A 13405-nucleotide genomic window follows, 5' to 3' on the forward strand; every position below is an offset into this window, starting at 1 on the left:
TGTGTGTCTTTGGCGGGTGGAGGGAAGGGGGTTGGGCGTTTGAATGGCGGGTGGTGGTGAGGGGTGCAAAAAACACCTTACATTGATTGAACATTTAGATTACTAGTTCTTCCCCAAACCTTATCCTCAAGGCAAACTGACCTGCAGGTTTTCAGTTCAGCAAAACCTTGTTAATCAGACGTCAATTAAAATCATGTTTGCTGAATTAGGGAAATGCCTGAAACTTGCAGGGCCTGGAGGACCGGTGCTAAAAAACATTGGATTTGATGTTGGTGTTCAATCAATGGATATCAACAATAAATCAACACGATTCATTGACACATTTTCAACGTTACTTAATTGGCTAGAATTGAATGGTTGTTTGATGGTTGATCCAGCTTCTGTCGTTGACCTTAATCATAAATTCAACCTTTGTGATGATAATTCAACATTGAATTAACATCTTTTGCCAACAGCGAAGTGGCTGTGTGATTGGGCCATCCCACTCAGGTAACTAGCAGGGGTGGACCGCTCCAGTCCTTTTAGTACGTTGTAGATGTTTTTGTGTCAATACATCAGTCAGTAAGAATTTTTATGAACAAGTAAGAAAATGTACAGAAAGGAATCAGCACCCACTATCCTCTACAGTGTTATTAAAAATGTGAGAACCCCCACTCACTAATAAAATGCTCTGACCCAGAGCGCTGATGAGGAGAAGAGGAGGGGAAGGGGTGCGGCAAAACATCTGACTGATTCAACATTGATCAGACGTTGGTCAGACTTCGGCATTTCATTCATTAGGTTTCAACCACAAAACATTGATTCAATGACACAGTTTCAACGGTTTGATTGGATGGTTGTTTGATGGTTGATCCACCATCAGTTGTCGACCTCAACCAAAACTCAACGATTCTAACTATAATTCAACATTGATTTAACATGATGTGCTATCTGGGTTTGTTGTTAAATCAGTTTGTGCATCAGCCACTCGAAAACCTCCCAGTTCTCATAGTAAGCACTTCACCTTTGACTTCATCTTAGATATGTTTTAATCTGTTGCTATATAGCAAGATTTAAATATTTAAACCAAATGATTTGCTAAATGACAATACAAATTTAAAAAAGTATACAAGACCAACTAGGGATCAGTCCAAGGAGAGTCTTTTAAAATGGAATAAAGTAAAATTATCTAGCAGATTTCAGCAAACAAGATCTGCTGGAAATGTTTCCATGAAGAGCTCATTAACACCAGGAAGGACCAATGGATTTTGCTACTGCAGCTCTTTAAAGGAGCCGAGTTATTCAGGACACAATGATACATTCAGACCTTAGACTCAAAGTCTGTAAATAATAATGAATGAAACCAGAAACATTCAGAGCTCAGAGAGTCTCTGTGTGAGATGGAGGTGAAATCAGTGAACCTGGGCTGTGGTTTACTGCTCTCTATGTCACAAACTGACATCTGATCATCTGGAGGTTTTTGTTCAGGCTGAAGGAATCATTTCTCACTGTGGGAAACAGACTTCAAGCAGCCGCAGTAGTAGGAGGCTGAATGATCCAGTTTAACTTTATTGATCTTCAAGAAACAATCACCTTGATTTCTCTCAGCTGAGAAATCATTTTTCTGAGGATGATTGAAATAGCTAGGTTTGGTACCACTCTTGATAGTAAGAATAGCTTTGAATGGTTCTGTGTCTTTCTTCTGGAACCAGTGTACAGAGTAACTAGTATGACACTGTTCAGTTCCTCCACAGCTGAAGGAGACGTTCTGTCCGGATCTCCTGGTCAGAGTTAAATCATCCTGAACCAGCTGTGTTGCCATGGCAGCCAGCGCTGTAGAGACACAGACAGACAGGTGAAGGTTAGTGTGACAGTGTTTGTTCCAGGTGGGCTTTGTTGGCTCCTGATTGGTGGAAACACTCACCTGAACCCAGCCAGCACAGAGCAGCAGCTGGGAGGAAAAGCATTGTGTGCAGTGGAGTTTCCTCTGGTGAACCTGGGGAGAAGTGGAGCTCTGATGCAGCTGAGGCCAAACAAGGACGAGCTGAGAGATCAGACCAGGGCCACGTGGTTTCTAGCAGAGGAACCAGAGCTCCCATCAGCCCCTGCAGCCACAGAGAAGAGGAGGCTGCTGATTGGACGATCAGAGGAAGCTGCTGATTGGACGATCAGAGGAAGCTGCTGATTGGACGATGTGACGGAGGAGCCTCCAGAGCCGGGACTTAATTATAAGTCCGTGTCCACATGCGAGCACGCCCGCACACTCATACACACAATCGTTAACTTACTTCTGTTGCAGCTTAAACTGATGCGGTTCATCGTGGGTGCACACGCGGTGTTCCTGCTTCAGTTAGCATGCCCATCCTAGCCTGTTTTCAGTTCCAAACATTTTCCTGGTTTTGTTTTCAAGCAGGGTTATTTCCGGATTGTGGCGCGCCGGGAGGGAGTCGTGTGATGACGTAGTGACGACATCGGAGCATATTGAGTGTATTTTTGATTACAAGTTTATTATTTTATTTTCTCTTTATTATTATTATTATTATTATTATTATTATTATTATTATGTACGCTTTAAGAGTTTACTTGAGTTAGAAGTAATTGTTTTTTTGTTTGCTTGTTTGGTCTTTCTGTGGGGGGAGCCTGTGGCTTTAAAAGCAGGGCTCTGCGCCCCAGGGAGGCAGTGGCTAGACTCCTGAGAAGTCACATGGAAGGTGATGGAGTCTTGCATTGAAGGTATTGCTGTTTGTCTGATTTTAACCTGCCTTGGACGTCCTTGTATATATTCTGCACATGCCATCTTTGTTCATCTGAAGAAAAGCTAAATAAATTCCACTAAAGTGATCTCTGGCCTTGGGCAGTCAATTTTTCTTTGTCCAAGTCATAAGAGAACCCCGTCACAGACGATCAGAGGAAGCGGCTGATTGGTCTATCAGAGGAAGATCCTGATTGGACCATACACATCATATACGTAGACGCCTCATGGAATGCTGAGTCGTACGTAACAGCGTCTGCCATCTTGTATGTGGCAGCAGAGGATCGGAGCTCCTTAAGTCCTGTTCTGTGTGTTTCAACTGTTTCACGAAACAAACTGGATTAATTCTCATTACCTTCCACAGGTAAGGATGAAAGATCAGAATTACTTTACAGCCAGAAATTCGCTTCTAAACAACCGAGAAATATTTCCTATGTAGCTAAACTGGCCCAAAGTAACCGCTGATTGTTAGCATAGCGGCTAACGTTTTCATACTGTTTTCTAATGAGAGAGAGCTGATGAAAAACCGCTGTTTGAGGAGAAGTTAATTAGAAACCAGAGGATTTAGTGAGGAAAGATCAGTCAGGATCAGAGCTGGAGCTGCTGTTCTTCAGTCTGTTTCCAGCTCAGCTTCTCCATGTCGGTATTTAGCTATAAAGATGCTACGAGTCAGAGCCCAACATGATGAAAATGGCTTTTTATGAATGTCAAGGAAACGTATATGTGTTTTCTATTAACGTTTGGATAATTTCTCTCTTATCCTTGGCTTCAGCCTGTGAACCAGGACGTCTCAGAAGTCATTGAGTTCTCCCAGTGAGACCAGCAGACTGAAGCCTGTGACCAGTGTTCCCAGTATAATAAATAAATGTTTTATTCTTTCACTTTTTGTGTAAATATCTCAATCTGAAGTATTAGTGTATTAATGCAGCTTATGTAATGAAATAAAAATAATTTACTCTTAGAATTATTTTCACTCTTTGCTAGTTGACATCCAGTAATATTTTTCTCTGGAAAAATGTGTAGTTGTTTGACAATAACTGAAAGTCATTTCTCAATAATGTATAAAAAAATAAATACAAGAAAATAATTTGTTTTGAAATGTTACAGTAAATTATGGAATTATGTAAATATGTTCTTTAAACACTGTAAAAGTGTCTGTTCATCAATGTTAATATAAAAATGATCAGAATCATTTCTATCAAATAAAACATTGTGCTCTTTATTCAGAAATGCCCCAAAAATTAATCACATCAAAAGTTAGAAACTCTCTTTAGTCATTTTTCTGATTACCAAATATATTAATGTGTGAGAAAATGTGTCAATGACAGGAATTAATTTAAAATACTTTGTAGAACGGCACTTTGTGAAGTTCGGTCCATTTACCTGTATTAGCTTACTGGCACATATTCCACATTCAATATGGCGGACGCTGTGACGTATCGCAGCAACGGGCCGACCCGCTCCATGACCTATGACCCGTTCCATGAGGCGTCTACGTATTTATGTCTATGGATTGGACGTTCAGAGGAAGCGGCTGCTGCTTTCAGCCTCTGCCCCTCAACTAAAATATGGCGCTGTTGTTCTGCCTCTGATTCACAATCAGTGAAGACAATAGTCTAAGCAGCTTCAAAAATATGAATAATGTTTAACTGTAGAAATATAGCTTCAAAAGGTGGAACGAAAAGCTGACTCATGTTTCCCCAGATATTAGATTGTAAGCATATGAAGACAGAAGGAATACACTACAACTGAAAATAATTTTTTCCGGATAAATTATTCTTGATCAATATCTACACATAACTTTGGAGAACAGCAATGAGATGAAGCTTTCCGTTCTGTCAGGATCCGAAGCTCCATAGTGCTTCATTTGCTCTGCAGCGGCACCAAATGGACAATACATGTAAAACAGGTAAAGTGATTTTATGACTTGTGTTTGCAGTTTTTAACTGAATAAATGATTAAATGATGTTTATTTTACAATACATAAATGCTAAATATTGTTTCAATCTGTTTTATTGATCAAAGGAAAACTGGAAACAGACAATAATCTCTGATTTTTGTTACATCTTAACCATGTTTATGTCACAAGAAACAAAATTCTATTTGCTTTTTTACTGAAAAATAAAACTTTTTCTCTTTTTTTTACTGCTACAGAAAATACCTTTTTATAGAATGCACCCAGAAAAGCATCAGCAAATCAGGATAAAACATTTTCTGTCTCCAGTTGTCCAGTGTTACCATTATGATTGTATTTGTGTCAAAGTCTTATTGCATCCTGTAATAACTTGGCTGAGTTTCCTCCACTTGGTTGGTCTCCTTCTTTTCATGCAGAACCTCAGTATAAATGAGATTTTATATTTCATTAAAGTTTAGTTGAACTTTAATGAAATATAAGAACATATCTCTTTTTAAAACATCAGAAATAAGAACACAGGGACCACTGTGCTGTTTTTCACATTATTATTAGTGATGATTTATCAGGTGAAAATCGTTTTTAGATCAAAAAGGCGATCACTTTGCAAACACATCTGCAACAAGATCGTTATACAACAAAATGTGATCAGGCCTCAGCAGCGTTTTGGAGCTCATATGTTGATTCACAGGCAAACCAAGGAGATCCAGTTCATAAATCAGTCATGTAGCTTTCAAGGTTTCAAACGTTGCCATCAGCATCATCAACAAGTCTCCAAACCTGCTTCATCACTTATCATGTGCTTCCAAACCCAAAGGAGAATCACTGCTGCTCCATTTATTAAGTTTAGAAATAGTGATAGAGAACTGAAAGTGGAAATTTTGGTAATTTAGTATATCAGCAAGATATTGTATAAACTGTGGAAATAAGTTATTATTGTCCCAATATGTAAAACATGTAAAGACACATAGAGTCAGATGGTGAACAGAAGATTAATTTTGTTTTTTGAAAGTAGAAGATTACATGTTTGAAAAGATGTTTTTGAAAAGGAAGAATTTCAACAGATCCATGTTTCTGTTTACAACATGAAATAAGATGAGTTCATGTGAATAAAAACAGTTTCGCAGCTCTGTTGTTGCTGCACGCTGCGGTTCCTCTCCAGGCCAGCAGGGGGCGGAAGTGGAAAAATCATCTGCCTTTTTTTCACTGTGACCCCCAGCGGAAGTAAAACAAAACGGCTCCAGCTGCTGCTTGAGTTGCGTTTCGTGTTTCAGCTGAATATCTCAGTAACAATGTCTTCAGTTCAGCATCTGAGAGATTTTATCAGAGAGAGACTAACTGCTGCTGCGGAAGAAATCTTCATTCAGGTAGAAAAAACCATCGTCCGCTACGAGGAGGACATTAAACTGCTGGAAACCTGCTGGAAACCTCAGATAAAGGCAACCAGAACTGGTATGAAGCAACAACAGCGACTGATAAATCAGTTTATAATCTCAACTTTACGGGCTTCAGTCTTTTATCCTTCGGTCAGTTATGGTTTAAGTTTTAACCCGGAAGTCAGACGTTTTGCTTTCAGTTTTCACTAAACTGTTTCTGCTTAAATATTTGATCAATATTCGTTCCACATCGGACGACAGATTCAGGCGATATGATTTTATGGCTCTAAAATTACAATATTATTCGGAGCTTCCTGTGTTCTGTCGAGAGAAGCTTCCCCTTAAAGCCGTTGTTATATTTCCGTTTGGACTGTTGGGTCCAAAGTTCCCTTTTCAGATGAAAGTAAAGTTTTCATTTCAATTGGAGGTAAAGATTTCAGAGTATGGAGGAAGAGAGGAGAGCAGAGGACCAGAACCGAGCTGCTGAAGGTCCAAAGTTCTCCAGAGATCTGATTATTAGACTCGGATGTTTTGATTTAAGGTCTGGATTTAAAGATCTTTGCTCTAGAAGAACATCTATACAACCTTCAACTTAACAGTTTGCTTAAATATAATCAATCAATATTTATTAATATTTTATCTTTTTTAATCTTTCTGTCAGTAGGTGTAACATTCATGATCTTGATGTTGCCCAAAATGAAAATGAGCTCAACTCTCGTCCCGTAGAGTATTTTATATACCAACAATAAAATCTGCTGTTATTCTGCTGTTTATCTGAGGTTTGATTCATGAAGACTTAACAACATGGATCCAGAAGACCAGCTTTAATTACTGATCTGTTGTTCCTTCAGATCCAGACCAAGATGAACCAGAACCTCTGCAGATTAAACAGGAGGAACCAGAACTTCCACTGATTGAAACGGGCCTGGAAGAACTTGGACCGACTAAACGAAACCAGAAGGAACCGGAACCTGGAGGAATCACAGGAGAACTGACACATCCAGAACCAGCACAGATTAAAGATGAACTCACAGAACCACAGCGGCTTTACGTCCAGGAGTCCAACAGCCAGGAGGGACAGCAGCTGGTACTGACGGAGGAGACGTCTGTGGACCCGCTGAGTTACCAGCAAACTGAAGCAGAACCAACAACTGAGCAGCTTTACAGTTACTATGGTTCTGAATCTCAGACCCAAAGTTCAGAAGGAACCGTCTCCACCGTGTCCCAGAGTCTGTCTCATAGAAACACTGATTCTTCTCTGAAATGTGACTTCTGTGAAAAAGTCTTCAACTACAAAAACAATCTGGTTCAGCATCGCAGGACTCACACAGGCGAGCGGCCATTTTCCTGTAAAACATGCGGGAAGAGCTTCTCTAAAAGCAGCAATCTGAAGGTCCACATGAGATCCCACACAGGTGAGAGGCCTTTCATCTGCAGCATCTGCGGCAAAGCTTTGAGTTCAAACAGACATCTGTCCGATCACATGGTCACCCACTCCAGCCAGAGGCCCTACGGTTGCTCAGTGTGTGGAAAAACGTTTTCTCATGAGAGTTCCTTCCAGTACCACATGAAGGGCCACAACGGCGACAAGCCGTATTCTTGTGACACGTGTGGAAAAAGGTTTATTCTGAGTTCCAGCCTGCTGAAGCACATGAGAACCCACACAGGGGAGAGGCCTTTCTGCTGCACCACATGTGGAAAACGGTTCGCTCAGAGCAGCAACCTGAGCGTTCACATGAGAATCCACACAGGAGAGAAACCGTACTCCTGCCCAACGTGTGGAGGGAGTTTCTGTCGTAGAGCAGGTCTGCTGAGGCACATGGAGACCCACAGGACCGTCTGAAACCCAGGAACATTCCTTCTAAAGTGGATCTATTCTACAGTCGATCAATAGCTTTTGGTTCCTGCTGCTCACACAGTCACATTACAAACCTTCAGACGCTGCAGATCCATTTATCCTGCTGAACTGTAAAAACAATATTTTAGAATCAGAAGAGAAAATATTTCAGAGCCGTAGAGCTGGGTTCACCTGAGTGTTTTTACACCTTCACATAGGTTTGGACTAAAAGGGAAACAAACTGATCCGTTTAAAGCAGAGCAAATTAATCAGGTGTGAATACACCTTTAAGGTTTTAAAGAAAACCTGACGCAATATCTTAAATATTATTAACTAATTACTTTGATAATTATTAAGTCGGCTTGTCTTCTGCAGCACCGTTCAGTGCATAACTTACCCTAACATAATGAAACATCAGTCAGAGCGGCTCATGCTTACTGAGCACCAGTTCTTTGTTCAGCCCAGTACCAGCTCCCTGCTGGTCCAGAGGTCAGAACTGCTTTTATCAGGAACCGTTTTTATCTGTACGCTGCCAAACATGCAGGGAAAAACGGAGGTGGGATCTTGGGAAACAGCAGCCAAACAAACAGCTGGTGGTGCCTGACTTGAAACTCTGGAGTTTAAAACAAGGAAACCAAACAATGTCTGTAATTTAACAAGAGCAAAATATTGGATCAAATTCAGAAGGACAGAATCTGATCTCTGATCTTCCTGCAGTTTGTTTTGAAACCACTACCATATGTTAAGTAGACTAATGTTCCCCTGAACACAGAAATATTATTTCTGACTCAGTTCTGAACTTCTGATCTCCAGCTGTTGGTCCTGATGAGGAATCAGCTGATTAGAAACACAAACGCTGCTGGTTGTTTCTAATAATGATAATTAGAATAGAAATATAGATCAGAATGTTCACTGCAGAACATTCTGCAGGATAATGTTCCTTATCACCAGTTCCTTCCCTCCTTCTGTTTCATATCTGGAAATAAAACATTTGTAAACAGCCTTTAGCTTCTGCAGTTGAATCATTAATTCTTTGGTTTGGTTCTAATTTCATTTGGATCAGTAGGATCTTGTCAAATAAAACAGATTATGACCCGTGATCATGTATGGCTAAGTTGCCTCCTGCTGGTAGATAACTGTAATATAGAAATGTACATTGTTCCTCAGCTGAAGTTAAAGCTTTGACAGGGTGAAATGATCTGCTTCCACTCAGCAGGTGGATCTGATCTGCAGCAAATATAAATGTATAGAAAAGCACCTGAAGCCCTCTGTGAAGTAAGGTGGAGGTTCTGTAGTACTGTGGGCCTGGTTCTCTGCCTTGTTAGATTAATTTATTGTGAACTCTGCAGTATAAGGACATTTTTAATAAAGATCTGGCGCCCAGCGCACTAAACTGAAAACTGGTTCTGGATACTATGAATGATATTTCTTCTGTACTTGAACAAATTAAACAAAATGTATTTTTCTAAAATATCCAGAGTGTTTATGTTGGTGGCTGTCAGCCTCTTGGGTTGGAGATCTGATGTTTTATGCATCCAACAATTGAAACTAATTTGTTTCTACAACAATTGTTTTACTTTAGGGAGATTTTGTTGTAATAATGAAATGTAAATTGCAAAGCAATTTGACTCCCTTTAGTGTTAGAATAATTTATGTTACTCTGCCTGAAGGCTTTGAGTCATTCATTGTGGTTCTATCAAGGTTTGCATGAGCAAAAATTTACATTTGAAAAAAATATTCAGAAGTAATGATTGAGGCAGAGAATGCAAGAAATAGTCACATCCTGTGACTATTCAGTTAAACCTCAGAACCTCCAGCAGTACCAACAAAGACCATGGATCAGTACCTGATCACTCACTGTGATGGAAGCAGGACCTCAGAACCCTTGACTGACCAGAGAAACCAAGTAGACCTGCTGATCTCCAAGATCCTCAGTGCTCTCAGATGGCTCATGTCTTAGCTTTTAACTTCCTCTAGAGGGCCTCACTCCCTGTTAAACCACTAAAACCTGCAGTACTCCACAGCAGCCACTAGAGGGCCTCACTCCCTGTTAAACCACTAAAACCTGCAGTACTCCACAGCAGCCACTAGAGGGCCTCACTCCCTGATAATCCTCTGGTTGTTGAGTCTTTGGACTGAAGACAACAGAGACATGAAGCAGTAAAGATCAGAGACAGAGCTGCTGAGGAAGCAGAAAACTCTCTGATTGGTTGAGTTGAACTGGCCCCGCCCACTGACCTTCAGCTCATCCAATGACATAATTTCTTCCTCCTTCACCTCAAAGACAAGTTGTAGAGTTATTTTCCTGATGAGAGTGAAAGTTAATGAACAGCAGAACAACCTCTATATTTCTGAGTTTATTGTTTTCTTCCTCAACAACCAGGGCCAACAGCGGTGAGTACAGTGGACAATAATCAGTGTTTCTACCAGGAGCATCAACAGCAAACTGAAAGATCTCAATGAGTAGCAAACAGGGAAAAAAACAATTTCTTTCAGAATCACCAAATTCAAGTTAATCATCTGTATTCCATGTGTTGTTTTTAACAAAAATTAAATGAAATGACTGCGATGGACTGTCAAGGTGTACCTCAACTCTCATTGACCGCTGGAGATAACACCAGCACTCTGGGGACCCCAATGGGATAAGCAAGTATGATGATGGATGGATGGATGGATGGATGGAAAATGAAATGAAAATGTCATAAAAGTTGATTTTACAATTAAATTCAATATAGAAATAAAAAAATACTACCATTAGAAGTTTAAGAGTCTGTTTTATTGAACTTAAATCAATAACAGGAAGACCCCTCCCAGTTCAAAGTTCACAGACAGACTGAATAATCCCAGTAAGTGCCTCTGAGATTAAATGTATCAGAGCGAAGTCCACAGCGAGACTCTGCCAGATCTCAGCAGAGTTTCTCTCTAGAGACCTACTTAGGCTCTGTTGTAACAGTCTGGCTACAGCGAGAGAGCAGAAGTTTCAGCTGGACCTCTGGTGGTTTGTGGTGTTTCAGAGAGGCTCGGATCATTGACGTCTTTGTCTGATTTGGTTGCAGGTGTTGGAACCAGTCAGTAGTGTTCCCCTGTGAGGCAGCACTTCTCACAGCCTGAGAACAAGAACTGATGTTCTTGTTCTCAGGCTGTGAGAACAAGAACATCAGTCCTATAGTAGGGTCTATTTTGGCGATTAATAACTATACATGATTGCTTAGGGCAATTCTTAATAAAATTATTAGATCAAAATTAACAAGCCAACACACTACTTCATTATCAAGAAAATAATAGCCAGTCAGTCTCAGTAATTGTCTATAAATACCTGCCAGATAAAATTTCTGTTTTAAAATAACAGTAGATGAAGGCATAAGTCCAGCAGTAAGATATCATACCACACATGTAAAGAATAAACACAGACACTATGTTATCACAGACAAAATTTAATCACCAAAAAAATTCAAACTTTCAGTTAAAACTTTAATTCAATACTCTACCAAACTGAGAAAAAGACAGTCAGACATAACACAAGTACAAGTACAGACATCAGTGGTTTCTGACATGGGCAACAAGAGTATGAGACATGACAGCATGAGACGGCCTGTACTAAATATTATTAGTCTGAACCAAATATGCTGTCTGTTCCTGGTACAGCAACATCAGAGATATGCAAGGAGTAAAACATGAAATAACCCATGGAATGATATAGTAATATCACAGTCCAGTATGAATATGTCAACTATATTGCAAAAATTATTCACTCACCTGTCTTGACTCACATATGATCTTAAGTGGCATCCCTAAAATCCTAAACCATCGGGTTCCACATGACGTTGAACCCGTCCGTCCATCCATCCTCTCTCTCTAACTCCCTTGTCCCTACTGGGGTCAGGAGGTGATACTGCCTCTCCAGCTAACGTTCCGGGCGAGAGGTGGGGTCACCTTGGACAGGTCGCCAGTCTGTCGCAGGTGAGCAAATACTTATGGCAATATAGTGTATGTTTAAAGACCAAGGGTTGTATTGAAGTTTGTTTGAGGTCAACTTGTCTAAAATTAAGATATTTCAATAAAGTAATGTTTTATTTGTTTTGACAATTAAAAATCTATATTTTTGGAGAATTTATTCTTAATCTATTCTCAAGTTACTGTAGTAATGGGTAATTTAGTCATTTAGAATATGACAGTTTAAATAAACACAAAGTATCTAATATTTTGCTGTTTCAAACAATATTTTAAGTCCAAATAACAATGTTGTTTTTGAGTATATATGTAATTCGCTTGGACTGACTGCAAGAGCAGAAACAAGCTATTTTTGGAATGCTATGGCTCTGAACCACCTTAAGCATAGCTAGCATTAGCTTTCATAAAACTGGACATTTTAGAATGTTTTTAGGGCTACTTCTTGCAGCTTAGTGCCAAGAAAGGGAAGGAAACTTACCCGTAGAAGAGACGAGCTTCTACAGGTAACTAGAAGCTTGCTATCGGTGGCTATCGGTGACTAAAACACTCATTTGGATGAGGTTTGAACAGTCCAAAATATAGGAGGCCTTCGCAGCAGAGTGCCAAATTCAGCCTGCTCAATTTGGAACATTGCTAAGTATCAAATAACACAGAAACAACATAAAAATACACAATAAGATTAAATTGCCTTTACTAAGCTATTTTATCTCTGCCCAGAACACAGCCTCTTACTTTGAGTAACACTTGCCTGGCTACGTTTGTGCAGAGAACCAAGAGACAGTTAGTTACTCAGCCAACAGCTTGCAACCTCTGTGTGCCAATCAGAATCGGAATATGGGCGTCTCTGGTTCTATGAACAATGGACTGGGTTGCAAAAGCTGTGCACAGCTAGCAGAGGTTAGTTTGGTATGTAGAGTGTCCTCTTAGCTCTGGATGCATATCAGTGACATTTGGCTGGTGGTGGCCAGCGATGGTCTGCTTCTCAGCAGAGCTGAATAGGCTGATTTATTTTCTCCCTTTGGGACACAGAAGCTGTCAGTCGCGGCCTTTAGGAACCGATGATTCAGAGATTCCTTCTGCAGAATTCGGAATAAAACCAAGATCAGGGTTTATTCCTCTGGCCAGACACAGTCTCCTGTACATATTTTTGGATCCAAAGCTCCTGGACAACAGCAGAGAAGTGGGTGGGGCTTTGCACTTGTTTCAGCAAGTCCAAATGCTGGATGGAAAAGGAGGGCAAGTTCCTTTTAGGACCTTTGCTTTATTAAAATGATGTCATATTTATGTAGTGAAAGTCCTATTCTTTCTGCTGAAACTGAAAGTACAGTCATGGCCAAAAGTTTTGAGAATGATTCAAATGTTAATATTTACAAAGTCTACTGCTTCAGTTTTTATAATGGCAATCTGCATATACACCAGAATGTTATAACAATGTTATTAACAGCAATTAATTGCAAAGTCAATATTTGCCTAGAAAATGAACTTTATCCCCCAAAACACATTTCAGCTTCATTGCAGCCCTGCCTTAAAAGGACCAGCTAACATCGTTTCAGTGATTGCTCCATTAACACAGGTGTGGGTGTTGATGAGGACAGGGC

The 13405-nt window shown here is 40.1% G+C and overlaps 1 protein-coding gene and 1 long non-coding RNA gene across 2 annotated transcripts in view; both read left to right on the forward strand.

The window, feature by feature from the left end:
- The first annotated feature begins 790 nt into the window (after nt 1-790).
- Nucleotides 791-13405, forward strand: part of LOC107835079 (uncharacterized) — a 15206-nt gene continuing 2591 nt past the window's right edge. Inside the window, exons 1-3 of the long non-coding RNA XR_001660911.1 lie at nt 791-934; nt 2657-2659; nt 9501-9510. This is a non-coding gene — a long non-coding RNA (uncharacterized LOC107835079). The remainder of the gene's footprint in view (nt 935-2656; nt 2660-9500; nt 9511-13405) is intronic.
- On the forward strand, nt 5818-9250 carry LOC103132279 (zinc finger protein OZF-like). Its single transcript, XM_007544055.2, has 2 exons — nt 5818-6095; nt 6871-9250. The coding sequence occupies exons 1-2, from the start codon at nt 5936-5938 to the stop codon at nt 7860-7862; spliced, it is 1152 nt and encodes a 383-aa protein (XP_007544117.1). The 5' UTR covers nt 5818-5935; the 3' UTR covers nt 7863-9250.

The sequence above is a fragment of the Poecilia formosa genome, unplaced genomic scaffold (assembly GCF_000485575.1).
Source record: "Poecilia formosa unplaced genomic scaffold, Poecilia_formosa-5.1.2 Scaffold984, whole genome shotgun sequence".
Taxonomy (NCBI): Eukaryota; Metazoa; Chordata; class Actinopteri; order Cyprinodontiformes; family Poeciliidae; genus Poecilia; species Poecilia formosa.

Excerpts from the sequence above, each read along its gene's own strand:
- LOC103132279 (XM_007544055.2), top strand. The coding sequence starts at position 5,936 with ATGTCTTCAGTTCAGCATCTGAGAGATTTTATCAGAGAGAGACTAACT. Across the intron at positions 6,096-6,870 it reads GATAAAGGCAACCAGAACTG|ATCCAGACCAAGATGAACCA; the intron begins GTATGAAGCAAC and ends TTGTTCCTTCAG.